This window comes from Lissotriton helveticus, chromosome 1_1 (assembly GCF_964261635.1).
Source record: "Lissotriton helveticus chromosome 1_1, aLisHel1.1, whole genome shotgun sequence".
Classification (NCBI taxonomy): domain Eukaryota; kingdom Metazoa; phylum Chordata; class Amphibia; order Caudata; family Salamandridae; genus Lissotriton; species Lissotriton helveticus.
In genome coordinates this window covers 2,063,848,159-2,063,862,597 of record NC_136057.1, presented here as the reverse complement: position 1 = coordinate 2,063,862,597, position 14,439 = coordinate 2,063,848,159, and the positions used below count along the sequence as shown (strand labels likewise).

Below are 14,439 nucleotides of genomic sequence, written 5' to 3'. Positions count from 1 at the left end.
GAATAAGTGGCATAAAGGAGTAAGAAGTAGAAAAATAAGCACACACAAAACAGCACTCCATTAATTGATGTGTGTTAGTTACACACATAAATGTACAGTATGGTTATGTACAGTATGGTTAGAGCAAACTGGTCCTGTAGCTATTACACATCTCCAGCATACTTAGTGAGGAAGCCTTTACGATGAACATAGGCTGCTGTCTGAGCCTGGTTATAAATGCCTCTTACAGTCCACAAGTGGGTAAACAAGTCACAAATGAGAGAGCAGCACTTTCCGTTGTGTCATGAAACTCTCGAAAACTGTCACTTGCGTGGAAAGAAAGGACCTCCAAGTTAAAACATTTAGGGCCAGATGTAGGAAGCCTACTACCGGTCGGTAACGGCCAAAATTACCGAATTTCGGCCGTTACCTACCGGTATTAGGCTTTTGGGGTGTAGGGGCCTAAATGGTAATTTAAGGAATCTGTAAATTACCGAATTCCTAAATACCGATTCGGTTAATTACTGAATCCTTAATGTAGGAAGCACTCAAGTGAGTGTTTTTCACTTGTAAGGATTTGTTATTTACCACCAACGAAAACCGTTAAAAAAGCAATTTTGTGCTTTTTTAACAGTGCCATGTGGCAGACATACATGCCCTTAGGGCATGTATGTGTGCCACATGTGCACCCATGCACTATACAGGGGTGCAACAGGGTGTCAATGTGACACCCTGCCACCCTTGTAGGTCTACCCCCTATTACCGATTCGGTATTTACCAAAATCGGTAATTCGCATTCATTCCTATGGGCCTCCAAGTCCATAGGAATGAATGGGGAATACCGATTCGGTAAATACCGAATTTTACCGATTCTGTAAAATTTCCGAATCATGATCTACATATCATTTACAGATTCTAAAATACTGAATCGGTAAAATTCTGTATTTTAGAATCGGTAAATGATATTTACCTACATCTGGCCCTTAATCTTTTGGGCACACCAACACCAGGTTAGAAAAGTGACTATGTATCTAAATGGTTATTAATCATCTATTCTTATCAATCTAGTCTGAAGTGTGGGCATGGTGGTGGGCAACCTACACAAATTCCACAACCCTGTTCTGGCATAGTTCATGCCCATCACCTACTCACCCTTTTAAGAGATCAACTGCTGGTCTCGAAACCACAACCAAGAAAAAACATATTGAAGACATGCTAGAGACTTATGAAACATTTAGAAATGGCTAAAGCAATACCCACGTAAAAAACTGTAACTGGGCAATTTTAGGCAAGACAATGGGAGACACTCCAAATCAAACTTACTATAATGAAGAAAAAGAACTTTAAAACTATGCAACTCGAAAAGCGTGATCACATTACAAAATTGTAAGAATGTAATCTTAACGAATTACATCTAAGAGGCTACATCCATAAAGGACTGGTACTAGATTATTCTGTTCTTCATGGACGCATCAACACTTGCACACTTCGAGGAATGGGTCACTTTATAACGAGGCCACAGGTTTTGTTTTTTTAATTTTATTAATCATAACCTAACGGCCTAACTTCCACACTAACCATCCCAGCCCCGAAAATACCAAAGCACTCTGCAACTTTTCAGTGGGAAAGAAGGATACAATGCTGGATTCACTAAAAAAAAAAAATGCATTAGAAAAATTCAGTATCAGTTAGATGAAGATTAACATTTATATTTTAAATTAGGTCAAGCAAAATCATAAGTCATGGTTACCATGGTTACACATACTCTTTGTTGTGTTTCAAAGCCACGTGGTCGGACTCAAAGTAATACACATCAGGGTCTTCCTCCTCCTCTTCCGCAGATTGTAGGCTTCCACTCTCTAAAGCAGGGGGGGCACATCCAGTCACCAGCAATGCCTCCACAGGAGGCTTAACCAGTCCATCACCTGCACTCTCTGCAGGATCACAGTTATCTGTTTTGTCTGTCTCAGTGACAGCCGCCGAGTTCACCGAAGAATCAGTGACACAAATATGTTCCACTACATTCGTTTCTGTGTCCGCAGCAGCTTTGCTTTTCTTAATCTCCCCATTTTCCCTACAAGGTGAGGTACTACTTTTTGGGCTCCCTCTCTGTGGAATGGCCCTGCCTGGTGAAGCTCTCAGGGTGTACCCATGTTCTTCATGTTCCACAAAAGTTCTTTTGGCTGAAACAGGATCCTGACCTGGAAGTGTAGTTTCGGTTTCCCCTGAGATTGGAGCCCAACAGTGATCCTTATTTAAACTGCTTTTCACAGTAAAAGGTTCCTTCGAGGCACTGTTATCACCCACAACATCCACCTCCTCTTCAGAATCCCTTACCGATGGCTGAGTGTCTGAGGTGAGCACGGTTGCTGGCTCGTTTGCCTGAGTGACATGTTCACAGGGTGGGTAGTCATTTGCTAGTTTATGGTCCTCTAATTCTACCTGCTCTTGTGAATTTGTGCAAGGCACATTATAGTCTGAATCTGGGCCCTCTTTGTCATTGTTGCGCAATGGCGAACAATTATCACACACATTTCCATTCTCTGCTACTGTTTGTTCATTAGATAAGCAGGGGCCAGTATTAGTGTCCAGAATAGTGTTGAGTTCAGACTGGCAATTATCACAACTCGAAGCAGACACCTCATCGTCAACTATTCCATTTACTGTTTCATAGTGTGCAATCTCTTTGCTTTCCACTAAAGCAGAGTCATTGCTCCCTTCCTCACACGCATTTACCTTTTTGATTTCCCTTTCATCACAGTCATCCAATAAAAGACATCGACGAGCTCGCTTAGTCCCAGGAGAGTCTGCATCATTGTCAGACACAGAGCTCTTTCTTTCAGATAGCTCGAGAATGGCATTGATCGTCGATTCTTCCTCCGAGCTGTTCAAGAGGTCTGAACGTAAACAACGCTTGGCTCGCTTCAAAACAGGCGATTCAGACTCATCGTGCTCTATCTCACAGTTATCCACAGTGTCTCTATCAGTGCTGTCCTTTTCTGAAGTAGACAGTTTTCTTTTTCGAGGGCTTGCACAAGAATCACAAGGACTTTGCTGCTTTAGATCTGCACTTCTCGCATCGTTTCCTCCCTTTGGTGGCTGCACAGGTTCTGGTCTTTTCTTTGGTGATTTGGACTGCACTGGAGAATGAGCAGGTATTTCGTCTTGATGAACAATACTACGATTTCTTAAGGTTCGGCCACAAAAGTTTTCATCCAATCCATTCAAACCAACTGTTGATCTTGTGACACGACTAGATCGAGAAGCAGCCATACTATGGCAAATTGCTAGTGTGGGTTCTGCATGATTCACTCATCAGGAAACCCTGAAAACAATGAGAAAAAAATTAGAAGGTTAAAAAAATAAAAAATAAAATAAACACCCTACTTTGAGGCAGATACCCAAAAATACTTTCAGTAACACGTGATCAAGAGCCTTCCTTATACGTGAATTAAAACAACAGCAAGTCTATCACAATATACAGAGGGAAAAATCTGACTAACAATTACTACAACAAATCAAGTAAAATAATTTCCCCCAGATTTAGATCATATTCATCCCCAATCAACATCCGTGTGCCTGCACACAAATAAAATCATACTCCAGCATGCTCGGGCTCACTTAAAATGGCTTTATTGTGGCTACAAACACAGGTAATACCTTTAAACCGCAGTTGCGGTATTTGTCAAACCTAATGTTGCTGCCATTTTTGTTTTCATTTATACTACCACGTAAAGTTTCAAGAACTTTTAAGTGACCGAGCTGATTTTTTTAATTAAATTGACATGTGCATTATTTATCTTATTTAATTTCTCAAAGTGAAGTGACCTAAGCCATATTTGATAATAAATCTTAGCAAACACTGAACTGCCAGTACGGAACTTAAAGAAGACAACAGCTGTAAAATATGCCTACATATTGTCGACAGTTGGTTCCACAATCAATTCATGAATTAGAGGATTGTTATATTGCACCAGTGTGCCTATTTTTCAAAATTCATTACAACGCAATACATTCCTTCAATTCAATGAGAACAAGCGTAAGTCACATGGATGTCTGTTGTCTCAAGATTGTTCCCAATATGCTCACAACAACATATATGTTTAAATGAGTAGATCCGCATAACATGAGGAGGGTTGAGAGGTCAGCGCTACAGCATACGAAGTATGCCCTAGTAAGGTAATGAGCGCAACACTGTAGTCAATGTTTCAAACCCCAAAGCAACGAGATGGACAGAATTGAGGTTCTGTGAATTCTGAACCCGTGGGTTCCATTTTGTGTATGGCAGCCATTTTGTGGTTGCCCTCACATAGGCCATGATTGTGGCTGAAACAAGTCTTTTAAGGACATGTAGACCTTAGCTTGAGTTTGTGCTGACTCCTGAGTGAACTGACCCTGTTGCCTGAAGCTGACCTTGGTAAACCAGTTCCTGCCCTTTAGCTGATCAAGATTGAGGATCAAAGCACAGGACATTGTAGAGTTTCGTATGCACACACACACCCCTTATCTGTTTTCTGTTCCTTCTTTTATGGTCTGTTTATGATATGGGTTGTGGTCCTTTTATTATGGGTTTGTCCGGCTTGTGTAAGAAGGAATGTTAGGTATTTTGCATGCTTGCAAAAGCTAGGACTGCCCCTTACTTGTATGCTGAAGTTTGTAACCCTGAGAGCATATAAAAGGCCTCTGTTCTCTGTATTCCCCAGACTACCTCATTCAGTTGCTACGGCTTCTGTGTGACGTGGCCTCACTTATTAAATTTAATAAAGAGGTCTTTTCATATTTTCAGCTTCTGTGCCAAGTTTTTTTATTAGTAAGTATTCCCTGAGAATGAAGATTACAGTTCTTCAAATGGCACGGCCAACGTGGGCTTCATCAGAGAAGTGGCTTTCTGAAGGAGTGATCTTGTCAGGAGACTAAAATCTACTGAGGAGGACAGGACGGGACTCTGCTACTTTGTGCACAAGGATTCTGGAGATTCTCTGTCTTCGCAGCCCGGTATATTTCTGATCTTCCTGATTTTGATCCTCCACATGATGTCACTCCTGACTGAGAACCTTTTTGGCATGAGTATTCTAAAAAAGACCGCTAGGTCATGTAGAACTTGACAGTTAGAATTTGGATAACCTTTTGATTAGTAAGAATAAGAAGTACAAGTGGGTCGCTCCCACGACTTTGTTTGGTTTCTTGGTTTTGATTTGGTTATTGCAATTACCAAAGCCGAGGGGTTTGGTTTCTTGGTTTTTGATTTGGTTATTGCAAATTACCAAAGCCGAGGGGCTCGTATATTTCGAGTGTATTGGTAGAGATAACCCCTTGAAGTTTGAAGCTAGATTAGTGAGCTATAAGATGCCTAATCTTAGCAAATTTGGGACTGTAGCTTTGGAACTTTGGAATTTGTGTTGGCCAACTTTGGATTTGTATAGGTTTGGATATGCGAATTGCAATTTGTGTAGGCAGGTAATGAGGAGATATTTCTCCATTTGGTTTAGTTGAACGGTGCACGTACGAAAAGTACCTTAAGCACCACTTTGATTATAATACTTGCGTATTCCGCAGTATTTTTGGCATGCCAGTTTGTAAGCTCACATGGAAAAATGTGTTGCTTTTTTGGAAGGTACCATAGTGTGATGTGAAGTAAATTAGCCGGCTTCCCTAGAGGGAATATCTAAATAGGTTTAGATTTACAAACATATTTCTTCCTTGGTGATTTTGTATCCCCAGGGAATTCAAATATGACATAATACAAAACAAGGATCCTTTGTTCTGCGCAGTTTTATGAACGAAGATATGCAGAACGATTTTGTTTGGTGTTCTGCTAGCCAAAGCTAGTGAATTGAGTGTATTTTCGCTTCTTGGACATACATCAGTCTGTTGGGCTGTTTTTGCAGTCTTTTGAAACACATTTGAGAAGCGTTTCTTGTAAATATGACTTACAACTAGTATTTACAAATGGTTTGGTTTAAGTACAGTCTGTGGGCTGTCCTTGGTTTCTGTCCGTAGTATTGATTTGTGGGTTAAATGTCTATGTGGGTTTCCCATTAGTGCAACTTCTGTAAGTACATAGTGATGGCTCTATTCACGAGATGCATGGCTAAAGCGCGCTGTATAGTGTGTCCTGAATGTTTTGACCCCTTTCTGTATAAATCTGAAATGAGCTCAATGTCTGTTCGTGGTTTTTCTTGAAGTTTTCAGTCTATTAAGCAACATTTTGTAAGCATATTCTTGGGTCTGTTGCTAAATAAAATTGTCCTTTTTAGAAAGAAACAAATGGCGCAAACATTTTGTCATGTTTCAAGTTAGGCGTCTGTGCTTGGGCTTATAAATGAATGCGTCTAAAAATCATAGGCAAGGGATGCAGCTTGCTCTTATATGTGGAATTATCAAAAATAATTGGGTTTATTAAAAAAAATATGAATTATGTAAAATAATTATTAAAAATAAGTGCTACAAAATTTGTTTTTTACTATTCATGAAGCTTAATGCTCATACTATGACATCCTAGCATTAAAATTTAATTTAAGTTGTGCTGTACCGCATAATGAGAACATTAGCATATGGAATTTCACTTAGCGCAGGCGTACAAAACTCATTTTTCTAAAGATTTACATGGGATTAAAAATCTCTGTAATTTGTAAAGAACATTTTGAGGATGATTAATATGTATCACAAGTATAGGATATTTATTTTTAAGTGCCCCAAACATAAAAGTCAAATTTGGGTAAAATAGACCATTTAAAACAGCATTCTTGCCATTTATGATAGCTTTAAAGTGCTTTACGCTTCAGTAAATGCATACATTTAGGTGTAATACAAATTTGCAGACTGTCCCCATTAGGGGTTTGCTTTTAAATGGCCCAGTGAGATTCATTTAATGTTGCTGAAATGAGTACCATTGTATAGGGTAATAGCAAACATCTGTTCTAAAGATGGTATGTTATTATGTTTTGCGAATTAGTCACAGTAACTGTTTTAATAATCTAAGTATAGAAATAAATTGTAGCCCCTAACAGGAGTAATATATATATATATCATGTGTTTTAAATAGGGTTGGTTATTGCAGGTTAGAAAGAGTTGGGAAGGTTTTTTGTCTTTTTTCAGCCTTAAGAGTGAGGAAGAGATAGAAGGCTGAGGAGCCCACAAGGCAGATTTTGACCTTAAGGTCAGTAAGGTGGGAGTTAGGAGTAAGTGTAAACAGATGGAGAAATGATTGCTTGGAAAAGCAGGGCCTCAAAGGGTGTTGGCGCACGGGACACGCAGAGTGTCAGTGAAAGAATTTTACTTTTGGAAAGTTAAAAGGGCTTCATGTTGCAAGCTGCCTGACAAGATGGTAAGTTAAGTAATGGAAATTTATTTTTGTGTCTGTTAATGTGTATTATGTTTTGTCTTCTGATTAAAAGTTATAATTGATGTCTGTCATGAGCAATGTCTCTCTTTTGTGTGTTGTGTATTTTTTCTTTTTGCTTCTGCTCACAGATCATTCATGGATTGTTCTGGGTGATTTTAAGGCTGAAAAGACACGTGAGTTTGGTTGGTTGAAAAGATATGTTTTTTTCGTAATTTCTTTGAAAAGAAAGGTTTGTGCATTTTACATATTCTTGCATTTTATCCTTTTATGAATTGTTCCTGCTGGTCCTGCGTGTCAGAAGTGACACACAGTAAGTTGCATTCGACATCGGACCAGAATGCCTCAACTCACGACTGTCCTTCTACACCCCCTCCCGCCAACTACGTTCTTCCAGCCAAGCCCTCGCCACTGTACCTCGCATCAACAAGACCACCATGGGAGGCAGATCCTTCTCATACCTGGCTGCTAAAACATGGAACTCACTCCCCGCTTACCTTCGCCTTACCCAGAACCACCTAGCATTCAGAAAGCAACTTAAAACGTGGATATTTGACAAGTAATCCTTCTCCCCTTTCTAAGCGCCTTGGGACCCTCTGGGTATGTAGTGCGCTATATAAATTCTCTGACTTGACTTGACTTGACAGCCAAATCTCCACTACCTGGTGATTTGCTGTCAAAAGGAGGGTGAGGATTTTAAACCTGACAAATTAAGCAGGCCCGAATATTGTTAGTACATGACCTGGTGTTGTGCGTCACCGCTCATTTATATATGCTATTGTTTTGTCTATGCTTTTTGAGCTTGATATACAGAGAGTATATCTGATGGCTTGACATGTCAGTTGTGTGCGTTTTTTTTTGCATGTTTTTGTTTTATGTTGCTGCTTATAATACTATTACAAGTTTACCTGTGTTGTGAAGGGATATACATGACGATGTGTATCCTGCAAACAGTTGGGTAGATTTGCTTTGACTCTAAATTTCACAGAAAAACAGACAACACTTCCTCAGTGTATGTCAAATTTGGCTTTAATGGTATTTGAAGGAAAATAAAAAAGATATACAGAACCAAAGTGTGTCACATGCTGTTAGTCACGTACTGCCCCTCCCCTTAAGGAACAGGCAGCCCTAAAATTATGTATCCTGAATTGGACGTAAGGATAAATTATAGATCTGTGACTTTTGTGCATGGTGACCTAATTTTTATATTACATTAGTCAGTAGTGTATGGCCTTGTACCATAAAGGAAACCAGGTTTCATTTTTCCCTGAAGAAGGAACTGGAACATTAGCTGAGATTACCGTATATGGTGTAGCGGCAAGTGGTAGAGTTTAAATTTGTGTATTATTTTGACCTTTTGTGTATCACCCATACTCTTGGTATTGTGTCACATGCCTGACTAATCACCCAAGCGCATCGTGCCTTGAAGGAACTGGAACATTAGCTGAGATTACCGTATATGGTGTAGCGGCCAGTGGTAGAGTTTAAATTTGTGTATTATTTTGACCTTTTGTGTATCACCCATACTCTTGGTATTGTGTCACATGCCTGACTAATCACCCAAGCGCATCGTGCCTAGTTATTGGGATTTTAGCTGTGTCCTAGTTCCATTTCCCTTTTCCATATTCTTTTCACCAGTTAGCCCTTTTCTTTATTGTTGGTGAATTATTCAGGTTCACACTTTCAGATTGCAGTAATGTACCATGGACCCCCATCTTATGTATAATTCCCTTTTGTATAACCAGTCTGTTTTCCCTGATAATCTGTATTATGCGATTTTTCTTTTGAGATGTTCTAGATAAGGAATTTAGGAACACCTATATGTAATCATTGAGATAAAATGTGTTTACCCCATTAGACGATGCCACTATGTGTGAGGATATCCATTCAGATAGAATTCCCATGTCGCTATCTACCCTTAGATGGTGAAGGATATGCTCTCACACAGAAACCCAATTGAAGAGCCTAGAGGCACTGTTTTGCCTACTGCCTTTGTTTTTGTATTGCCTTTGAGAATGACAGTGTATTTCAACGCGGAATTGTCCCATGGCGTATGGCCACTCCTTTGAAGATTGCAGGCCACCTGTTTTCAGTCCCCTTGTTATACAATGAACTGTTTAAAGCATCGCACTTGCTCCATCAGACGGCATTGGACATCACAGAACCAGAATTTCACTGCAAAAGAGCGCCCGTCATGTACTGGTAACCTCTGACAGTGTGCAGTCCCTTGAGTCCCTTGGCCTGAGTTTTGGCCACCCCCCCCTTTTCCTTTGATCCAACGGAAGTGCAGTGCACCGGAGGATCCAAGATTGGCAAAAGGCACTCCATTCTGGTGCCCATGAAAGAGCAGCCTGAGCGTCCTCTGACACTGAATGATGAGTGTTGGAGTCTGAGAATGGTCCCGGGTCTGCACGAGATGATTTGTGCTCATGATCAATGAAGATCATGCTATCTGTAGTGTCTGCCGCAGAGGAGAGATACTGGTGCACTGCCTTGAGACATTGAGACTTTCGAATGAGCTATGAGTGTTTGCCAGGAGGGCACTCCAACGGATACTGAGAAGCACCATTTACATGAAAGGCCTGAATGAAGAGGCCCATGCGGAAGAAAACAACAAAAGAAGATTTGATGGACAATAGAAGCCTGCCATAGAGGCTTTTGAACGGACTCTGGGCATAGTTGGTTTCACAAGTGGTTTCCGTGCGATTGCATATAATGGGTGTTAGGAGACTAATTTTTGCTGTTTTGCTGGCATTGTTTTAAAGTAGTATTCTGTTTAGTAAAAGCAGAATAAAGTCCATTCTTTCACCTCTCGCCACTGTTTCACCTGAACATATAATAAGTTACTGAAATGCATAGGAGCCATAGAGCCATAAAAATGTTACTAGATAATTTTAGGATTTGCTTTCTGCTTAGGGTTGTGAAAAACAATAAATTTTGTTTGTAATAGTGGTCATTACTTTCCCCGGTTGTCTATATGTTCTTAAAAACGTGTTTTCTAGTGTTTTTAAGCATAATGTTGTCTCTGATGGGTGGGATTGTTTTCACTACCCAATTGACTTCTGCACCCACCTCCCAACCTATGTCTTTTCCTACTACTACTTCTTTGCATTCTTTTCAAATCTTACCTGAACACAAGCAGATTAGAAGGTCGGAATTTGTGACTAATTTTTTTGTACAGCTTCTGCATCAACACCAGTTGGTAGTGAACACCACTAATTGTTGGGTGTGTGGTCTTATGCCACATACTACAGATAGAGGTATTCCCTATTTTGGTTCTGCCATTTAGTTACAATGGGTCTGTATGGGCATATCAGACGATGTTTATTTATGCCAACGAAGTCTATCCCTTGCGTTCCATGAAAGATAATTCGAGTAATAATGCCTTAGTGAAGGGAATAACGGATAATATTGACATCGATTCAGATACAGACTGAGTGATTGCCTATGTAAGGGCAAAAGGAGGGTCTGAGGTTCTATGAATTCTGAACCCGTGGGTTCCATTTTGTGTATGGCAGCCATTTTGTGGTTGCCCTCACATAGGCCATGATTGTGGCTGAAACAAGTCTTTTAAGGACATGTAGACCTTAGCTAGAGTTTGTGCTGACTCCCGTTTGACCTGAGTGACCTGACCCTGTTGCCTGAAGCTGACCTTGTTAAACCAGTTCCTGCCCTTTAGCTGATCAAGATTGAGGATCAAAGCACAGGACATGGTAGAGTTTGGTATGCACACACACACCCCTTATCTGTTTTCGGTTCCTTCTTTTATGGTCTGCTTAGGATATGGGTTGTGGTCCTTTTATTATGGGTTTGTCCGGCTTGTGTAAGAAGGAATGTTAGGTATTTTGCATGCTTGCAAAAGCTAGGACTGCCCCTTACTTGTATGCTGAAGTTTGTAACCCTGAAAGCATATAAAAGGCCTCTGTTCTCTGTATTCCTCAGACTACCTCATTCAGTTGCTACGGCTTCTGTGTGACGTGGCCTCACTTATTAAATTTAATAAAGATGTCTATTCATATTTTCAGCTTCTGTGCCAAGTTCTTTTTTATTAGTAAGTATTCCCTGAGAATGAAGATTACAGTTCAGAATGGTCCAGTGAGACCTTTGTACTCGGTTTCTAATTCCCAACCAATTATATTCAGACAAACATGTACTCTCCTTTAAGACAAAATGAACTCCAGCTTGATAATTTAGAGCAGTACTAGCAGAATCGATGGTTCCGTTTTCTAAGAGCTTGGTATCTGGTCTTTTAAAAACGATAATTCTATTAAAGGATTCAAAATGCAGAATCAAATTGCCCCTAATCAATACGATTTTGTTGAGCTAGAGTTGTGTCTCGATGACTACTTATCACAAAACACCCACAGCAGTAAACTGGTCACTCTGGGCTGTTTCTGAGGATCCATGGCATTGAGTGCACAAATTATGGTGAGCAGTTCAGAGTTTAAACGTGCACTGACAAAACTTCGAGAACATTATTCACATTTTTGATATAACATTTTGATTATGCAATTAACAAGTTCAGATATTCTCCTGTAGCCATCAGTCACTGCCTGGTAACAGTTGATGGGAAAACAAATCTTTACTTTGATGGAGCAAGGACTCGTGAAAAAGAGACTTGCTTGGAAGTAATCTTCTCATGTAACTACACAACATTTATGAGTAAAAACGAAGCTTGCCTATGTGTTTTATCAATAAGTAACTCTAGTGTGATTCTAAAATGGCAGCTAAATGGAAATTTTTAGTGCACATGGGTCTACTGCATCTATGCAGTATGATGTATCTTTCTGCACTTGCGCAGTAGCTAACAAACTGGCCGCTTGAAACTCACATGCTTGCCACCTGCTTGCCGAAAAACTAAACCCAGCTACTCTATTAATGCGGGGAGAGTAATAAGTAAATGGGAGTAGAGTAGAGTTAGGTGGTATACAGTGAAACCATTTATTTTTGATTTTAACATTGGTCTTTTTTAACTCTTTCAATAGTGCTTATTTTGGGCGTAGAATATTGAGCCAAAGTCTATTCCCTCTTGTTCTACTGCACATGCGTAGTGCAACCAAGCTGGGTGACGCAATGTCAACTTGAACATCGTGCAAGGTTGCGGATGGATACTTTCCTGAGAACCGGAGCGACAGTTCACTGAAATGCATGGGAACCTGCAGATTTTTTATAATTTGTGATAATTACATTGTTAATGCGGGTAGGAAATAAAGTTTGAATAAAGAATTTTAACAAAGAGCTAACGGCTAAGAGTAATATGTAAGCATGGTGTGATGATCACCTCCCCTTGCCTGTCCAATCAGTTAGTATTTTCATAAGTTTGAAACATTAATGGGTGATACTAGCATATAGAAAGGTATAAGTGAGGTAACATTAGTTAGAGACCGGAATGCTGTCCGAAAGCACAGAAGTTGCAGACGGAGATGCTGAAGCATGAGACCGGGATGTTGTCGGAGTGACGAGTGATGCTGAAGAATCGAATTGCTGAACCAATTATCTTAAGCAAATAAACTTTAGAAGAAGATCGCGGAAGAATCGAGGAGGAAGAGTTTGTCAGAGAGGGGTGCTACCCAAGAGTCGGTGATAGAGAGGTCGTCTGTCCTGTCCTAATTCTTGTCCTGAAGCCTTTTTTTCACCAGATCTTTCCCGGGGAACCCTTACTTATTCCTAGGCCTAGGAGTTGGTTTTCACACCATTCTAGGTAATTATAAAAATATCTGTGTATGCGCTGATGTGCTTTTCTCTCTATCCTCTCCCTTTCATGCAGTGTCATTACGAAGTATAAATGAAAGTTGATAGATTATTTGAATTTTCCTTCCTATGGGAAACAGTTTGTTTTGTACTGTGTAAGTGGTTCACGTGAATTAATTTGAGATAAAACTTTAAATTCATCCCGACTCTGATCATTTCCAATGTGCAATTATATTGAAATCTTATGTCATTTTATCATCAACTAGTTCAACTAATGGTCCATTGACCAGAGGAAAGAACTTTTTGATCAGTGAAAGATTAGTTAGGGATTAGAGATAACTAATCTAGAGAATTACAAAATATGACCCCAGCGGTTATTGCCAGTGTGTTAAGATTGAATTTATGGGCCCAGGTGAGTATGTGGTGTTAGATTACCTGTTGCTGGTAACCCGCTGGACCAACTTAAAACCAATAACTGGAAATAACCGCCCCCCCCCCCCAAACACACACTCCTAAAATCCACACCCACCCACAATAAATTATAAAAGATTTGTCTACTTTGTCAGAAATGAAAAATGTTTAATTTCAGTCAGATGAGTGCTTGTCCAGGTAGGAATAAACGTGATCCTCTCTATGAAGAACAGCTACCCCCAAGGTACCTTGTGAAAGGCTGCAAAACAATCTTGAACAGTAGCTTCTGTAACTTTCCACAACGTGGACATGCATGGAGGAACACTGTATGTTGTAGGGCCATCATTCAGCCCTTAGGACAGAGTAGGAGTTGCATGTGTCGACCACAAACCTTTTCCAATTTAATTCACTTTAGTTGGAAGGTTTATCAACCATAAAAGTAACATACAAATCGTAATCATCGTTTCATTCCGTTAAAACACACTAGAGGTTGTCAAAAAGTTTAAATTGCAATCAACATCAATTAAAATAAGATAAAAGTGCCATGTGCCTTCACAGTATGTTATTAAGTCTACAGGATCAATAGTTTCATTTTCAAGATAATTAAATCACAAAGTAGACATGGTTCAACAACATTTATCAAAGAACTAAAGTGCGACGTGCCCTAACTGCATACTTTAAAAAAAGATCCTACATGTAGGCATGTTTCATGGTCAGGCAGAAATTTGCAAAACATTAAAAAAATTTAACATAGTTTGACCAGACTTGTTGTCACATGTACAGGGGATGGTTGCAAGGTTTGGTTGGTACCCAAGTGGGAAGCATAATAAATATTTTACAGTGTCTGCACGAAATCTAAACAAGGAGAGCGCCCATCTCCCCCAAGGATGCTCAAAATAAACAGGAGGTGGCATTGAGACACACAAGAACAAATAGGCACTGAGGAGTACTTTACCTTCCTTCTTTTTTTAGGCGATTTTCCTGTGCCAATTCATAAGACAGTGGCTACTTCCTTT

The 14,439-nt window shown here is 39.8% G+C and overlaps 1 protein-coding gene across 2 annotated transcripts in view; it reads right to left on the bottom strand.

Moving 5' to 3' along the window:
• ZZZ3 (zinc finger ZZ-type containing 3) overlaps positions 1-14,439 on the bottom strand; it is a 557,158-nt gene that overhangs the window by 357,196 nt on the left and 185,523 nt on the right. For both annotated transcript variants that reach the window (XM_078645214.1, XM_078645225.1), the window contains exon 2: positions 1,745-3,304. In XM_078645214.1, the coding sequence (XP_078501340.1) occupies positions 1,745-3,252 (1,508 nt within the window). In that variant the 5' untranslated portion in view covers positions 3,253-3,304. The remainder of the gene's footprint in view (positions 1-1,744; positions 3,305-14,439) is intronic.